At 39.1% G+C, this 6,460-nt stretch overlaps 1 protein-coding gene across 1 annotated transcript in view; it reads left to right on the top strand.

Annotated features, from left to right (window-relative positions):
• LRRC7 (leucine rich repeat containing 7) overlaps nt 1–6,460 on the top strand; it is a 463,713-nt gene that overhangs the window by 183,398 nt on the left and 273,855 nt on the right. The window contains exon 4 of the mRNA XM_012801636.1: nt 4,507–4,624. Within this exon, the coding sequence (XP_012657090.1) occupies nt 4,507–4,624 (118 nt within the window). The remainder of the gene's footprint in view (nt 1–4,506; nt 4,625–6,460) is intronic.

Raw genomic sequence — 6,460 nt, 5'->3', positions numbered from 1 at the left:
CAGGGATAAGTACAGAATTGTACAAAGGCATACAAATGACGCATGTAAACGGGTTTTCATCTGTGGAATGCAGGAAGCCCTGAGCTTAAGAAGGGGTTCCAGAGATGGGAGGGGGAATGCGGCAGGGTAGGAAGAGTTCCAGCTGCAGACCTGACCTTTGCAGAGTCCGGGCAGAGACGCAGCTGCTGAGTGTGGCTGGAGAGGGGATGATGCAGGAGGTGTGAGGAGGGATGAGAGGAGTGGTGAGATGAGAAACTGGAGAGACTAGACAGCCCTCAATGCATTGGATTTTGTCCTGTAGAGAGCAGAAGGCCATTAAAAGTTCATGAGCAGGGGATGGACCTAAACATGTTTGCTTTTTCAGAATAGCCTCTTGTGACTTTGCCATCACCCTGCCGCAGACCCACACCTGGGCTGCAGGTGGTTTGCAGGCTCCCCAGAATTGAATGTGGGTGGTGTGTGTGTGTCTTTGTCCCTGAGTGCACATTTGTACTGTTAAGTCCTTATAAACATTTTCCTGGAGATGGCATCTGTAAGATTGACTCAAAAATTGCTAAAAATGAGTATTCAAACACTTCCTATAGGATAAAGCTCAGACTCCTACCTCCTTTCAGATTTTGGCTAAAACCCTCGTTTTTCATCCCCTTCCATACAATTTTGAATCTAGGCACCTGCTGTTTTGTTTGTTTGTTTGTTTGTTTGTTTTGCCATTTCCAGTAGCTTCTGAGCCTCCTCTCCATGTCCAGCTTCCTGGGCTGCCTTGGTGCTCCCTGGATACATCTACTCCCTATCCCACCTTCTGCTCAGAAAACTCCCCCCTTCCCAAAACCTGTTTGAACTGCTTCTTCTTTCCCTGCATAGCCCCTCATATCCCTTTCCCATTCTTCTCCCTAGCACAAGCCAAATCACCACTGTAGAATTCTAGTGACCCAGCTAGAATGAGAGAAGGATGGACAGATAGACTAGAGGGCTGGAAAGAGAGAGTCCAGGAACCAGCCCACACTCATGTAGAAATCAGATGTAACGGACTTGTCTTGTAGATCAGTGAAGAAATACTGAACTTTTTAAAAAATGATCCTGGACCAACTGATCATCTGTAAGAGGAAAAAACAGAACCTTCACATCATTCAGAAAAATAATTTCCAGACGAGTCAAACCAAAACTGATTTTTTATTTCACAAGAAATAAAAAAAAAAAAAAAAGAATATCTGGACAAGTCAAACCTAAAAGAAAAATTTGACTACTTTAAAGCTCTTTATCAACAGATACCATAAAATAAAAAGACTAGTCATACATTTGGAGAAATGTGAAAGAGTTATTATCCAGAATATGGGATAAACTTATTCAAATTAATAAAACAAGAAAAAAATGGTCAATTTATTTATAATTAGGCAAAGTGTATTAGCATTTTACACATGATAGATTGGAAAAAATAGTCTGAAAATGGCATAGAAAAATGTGGACACTTATAGTTGTTGGTGGGAATTTTAATTGTTTGAGCCACTTTGGGAAACAATTTCTGTGACTTGGTAAATCCAAACACCTATCTACCTACTCAGAGAATTTTTGTGCATTTATGTCAGCAGCTTTGTCCCTGTTAGAAAAGCTTTGGAAACAACTTAAAAGTTCTGAAGAGGAGATTGGGTAGGAAAGTTGGGTTACAGAACACGGAAGCATAAGTTGGTAGAAGTGAGTGGACACATGACATGCACCAATACGGAGTACAGGTAATAACATGATGCTGAAATAAAAATTAAAAGCTGCAGATGGAAGCATATGGTATTATTCTCTCCATATAAAGATAAACAAATCCAAACAATGTGTAATTTTCATATCACTAAACCTATGATAAAAGTATAGAGAAAAGAGAGAGAATGAATGAAAGAAAAAATCCAAGAAATTGGGGGCCTCCCTGGGGAGGTGGGTTGCAGACATGAGTAAGAGGGACAAGGGGAGATTTCTTCAACAGGATTGAGAAAAATAGGTCTTTTGTATTACCCTAATTTTAAGAGACTATGTACATGCCATATGCACTCTGTTGTCTAGGGTGTACATGTATAAAGATATTTCACAACAAAAATTTAAGAAACCAACAGCAAGATGAATACAGTGTCCCACAAAGGACGGTGATCCTGTGCTCCAGGAGCCCACAGTCTGAGGTTGGGACCCTGAGTCCTCCTGACTTCATGGCCTGCTGTCCTGGGCTCCTTCCTGCTGTCATCTTCCCTCCATGGTGTCTGAGTTTGCCCTTTCGCCTTTTCTGCCTCCTTAGCTGCATCCTTAACCATTTCCGTTTGTCTTTTCTGATGTGAGCGTTCAAGGGCACGAATTCATCACCAAGTACTCCAGCTCTCTCCCCACGTAGTGCTTTGTAACTTAAACTTTGCTTAAAATGTTAATGACAATCAGACTAAACAGCTGTTAGTAAATCTTACCAAATCCGTCATGAGATGATTGTTTTATTCTAAATGTATGCACCTGTAAGGAACCACAGAGCTGCAGGTAGGGCCAACGGAATGACGGCGACTGGAATCAGGTCTAACTTGCAACCTGCCTGCGGACATCTGCTCTCCTGTTCCTTTAAGAGGAAAAATAAATAGTTAGAAACTGTCCATCAAAGTATCCGTCAAAGCTTTATTTTTGAGGTTTTATAAAAATAAGTAGCAACATTCATGTATAAGATGTTGAAAATTCATTCTCGCTGCATGAAGCGTTCCAAATAATCTTTGTAAAGCGCCAGAAATAATGACTAACCAAAGGAAGAAACCGCATATTTTGTCTTAAGTAACAACCAGCATGGTCTATTTTTTTTAAAGCTAATGAGTTAAGAAATAAAGACCATGTGCTACATTGTTTTTGCTTGCCTCTAAATAATGAATTACATGTAGGAACAAGTGGTAGTTAAATGTACTGTGAGCCAATTGCATAGTCATGGATACCAGGAACTTAATCTGTGGGAATTCAGCAAAACAGAATTAGAAATGTCAAACAGAAAAGATCTCATTAAGATAATTCTTCCAGACATGAATAAAAAATTGTGTGCCAGCTGTTCATATCACACAGGAGTTAAGATGAGTTGGACACAGCTAAAAAAATACAAGTTATTGTATCTTAAATATGGTACTAGAAACACATCAGAATTTCCAGATCACTCAGATGCCTGTTAAAAATGCAAATTTTTGACCCCCTTCCCAGACATATTTGGGGATAGCTCAAGAATTCACATTTTATTTTATTTTTTTATTTATTAAGTCATAGTTGTATACATTAATACTATCATGGGATACAGTGGGTTGTTTCTATATATAATTTGGAATACTTTCATGCAACTGGTTAACATAGCCTTCATGTCATTTTCTTAGTTGTTGTGTTAAGACATTTATATTCTACATTTAGTAAGATTCACATGTACCCTTATAGGATAAATCATAGGCGTGATCCCACCAATCACCCTCCCTCCACCCGTCTTCCTCCCTCCCCTCCCCTCCCTTTCCCTTTTCTCCATATTCTTGGGCTAAAATTGGGTTATAGTTTTCCTATGATAGCTATAAATTAGTTTCATAATAGGGCTGAGTACATTGGATACTTTTTCTTCCATTCTTGAGATACTTTGCTAAGAAGAATATTTTCCAAATTGATCCTATAATCCCTCTGCTAGGTATTCAGAAGACCAAAAATCATGCCACAATAAAGATATTTGTACCAAAATGTTCACTGAAGCCCGATTCATAATTGCTAGGTCATGGAAGAAGCCCAAGTGCCCATCAACCCATGAATGGATCAATAAATTGTGGTATATGTACACCATGGAATACTATGCAGCCATAAAGAAAGATGGAGACTTTACCTCCTTCATGTTTACAAGAATTTACATTTTAAACAAGCACCTCCTTCCACCAGTGACTGTGAGCACGCTGGGTGTCAGAATCACAGCTTTGACCCTCAGCTGCTCCCCACCTAGTATTTTTGGCAGATGGCAGGGATGAAGCAATCACGGGTGATGTTTTTTCACCAGATACCAGAGGTTAAATATTTTATTTACCAATGTGTACATATGTGTGACACAGTGCTGAGGGAGAGACACAAAAGTAACGTGAGCTCCTATGTTCCAGGTACTGTGCTTCTGACATGTCTAACTACTGTTCAGTGTGATGAGGTTAATGTGCGGTGAAATCTAACGTAGTTACAGAAGAAGTACATTGAGGGAGTCCTGATAGCTGTTGGAACAGAAAGGAAAGGACAATTCCAGGAGTTACTTCCAGTGAAAAAGAAGTCAGTAGGATTCAATGGCAACTTGAATGTTAGTGGTAAATGGGGGGAAAAGTGAAATGTGCAGAGAGACACGAATGGGGATGGAAGGAAAAACCATTCTGGAAACAGCTGAGAGCAGGAGTGTGGAGTTCATGTCCACATCAATAAAGGGTGACTGGAACTCTGTTACTGAGTTTGTGTATGAATGGATTTAACCAAGTGGAGATCTTAATCGGTGATTATTTTCTATTACAGCAACTGTTCAACTGTCAAGCTCTACGAAAACTCAGTATTCCTGATAATGACCTTTCCAACCTGCCGACCACGATTGCTAGTTTAGTTAATCTTAAAGAACTCGACATCAGTAAAAATGGTAAGTGTCTCATCTTATCTCCAAAGATCTTGAAATTATTTTTTATTGATACTTTAATGTTTTCTCTAGGTAAATGCTATCACTTTTTCTTTGATTTGATTGCAACTGTAATTCCGTTGAAAAGATAAATTCTAAATTGGAAGTCAAAGAGAGAAAACTTCTCTTCTGACTAATGTGCTCGACTCACTCAGGCCTGTTTCCATCTGCCTTCAGAATCGTGACCTAACTTTTACAGAGTATTTTACTGCCCTTATGTGCTTATTTCCCTCATTCTCAGAGTAAAATTGTTTCTCAACATGTCTTGAATCCTGCACAATGAAGCCTAGTTGTTTATTTTATCCGAAATTATTTTCTCAATTTCCTGTACTGGGCTGTATTTTCCCCCTAGCACTAACCATCCTCTCAATATTGTATAATTTACATATTTTTGTGGTTCTGTTTTCTCCTGACTGGAATATAAACTCCATTATTTAACAGGATAAATTTTTCTTTGTTTTGATCTCTGATGTGTCCCAAACGTGAGCAATGCCTAGTACATACCTGGGGCTTGGTAGTTTTATTATATTTCTGGCCAAACTTCACTATCTGGTGGTTTTGTTGATGATAATACTGAAGCGGATGTTCAGGTTGATTAGATTTTTCTTTGTGTGTTTGTGGGAATGGTGAGGCTTAGCTCCTGAGAAGGTCCCTACATCCTCATTCATTCATTAAATCTTCATATCCTTCCAAATGATTAAAATCATTTTATTAGAATGGAGCAAGGATCCTTTAAAAAGTCTTATGTCCAGGCACAATGAGGATATGAAACGTGACCCCTTCCAGCCCTAAGCTGGTTAAACCGTGCATGTGTGTCTGTGTGTGCACGAGTGAGCACATGTGTGCACAAGTCATGGGTTGGGTACCTTAATAGTGTTTTTGGTCCCAAGGGGACAGGTGTAGACAGAACAGATCCCTGCCCTCATGAAACGTGTATTCCACTGGGTGATCTATTTTATTTTAGCTTTTATTAAATCATAGCTGTTTACATTAATGTAACATGGGGTACAATGTGCTGGTTTTATATACCATTGAAATATTTTCATCAAACTGGTTAACATAGCCTTCACGGCATTTTCTTAGTTATTGTGTTCAGACATTTATGCTCTACACTTAGTTAATTCCACATGTACCCTTATAAGATGCACCATAGGCATGGTCCCATCAATAACCCTCCCTCCACCCATACTCTCTCCTCCCCTCCCCTCCCTTTCCTCTTTCCCCATATTCTTGGGCTATAATTGGGTTATAGCTTTCACATGAAAGCTATAAATTGGTTTCATAGTAGGGGTGAGTACCTTGGATACTTTTTCTTCCATTCTTGAGATGGAAGAATATGTTCCAGCTCCATCCATGTAAACGTGAAAGAGGTAAAGTCTCCATCTTTCTTTAAGGCTGCATAAAATTCCATGGTGTACATATACTACAATTTATTGATTCGTTTGTGGGTGGATGGGCACTTGGGCTTCTTCCATGACTTAACAGTTATGAATTGGACTGTAATAAATGTTCTGGTGCAAATATCTTTGTTATAATGTGATTTTTGGTCTTCTGGATATATATCTAGTAGAGGAATTGTAGGATCAAATGGCAGGTCTATTTTTAGATCCCCAAGTGATCTCCAAACATCTTTCCAAAAGGAATGAATTAGTCTGCGTTCCCTCCAGCAGTGTAGAAGTGCTCCCTTTTCTCCATATCCACACCAACATCTCTGGTTTGAGATTTTGTGATGTGGGCTAATCTTACTGGAGTTAGAAGATATCTCAAAGTGGTTTTGATTTGCATTTCTCTGATGATTAA

The sequence above is a fragment of the Otolemur garnettii genome, unplaced genomic scaffold (assembly GCF_000181295.1).
Source record: "Otolemur garnettii isolate 467f Iridium unplaced genomic scaffold, OtoGar3 scaffold00010, whole genome shotgun sequence".
NCBI classification, from domain to species: Eukaryota; Metazoa; Chordata; class Mammalia; order Primates; family Galagidae; genus Otolemur; species Otolemur garnettii.
Note: the sequence above shows the minus strand (reverse complement) of the source record. Positions and strands in the feature narration are given on the sequence as shown.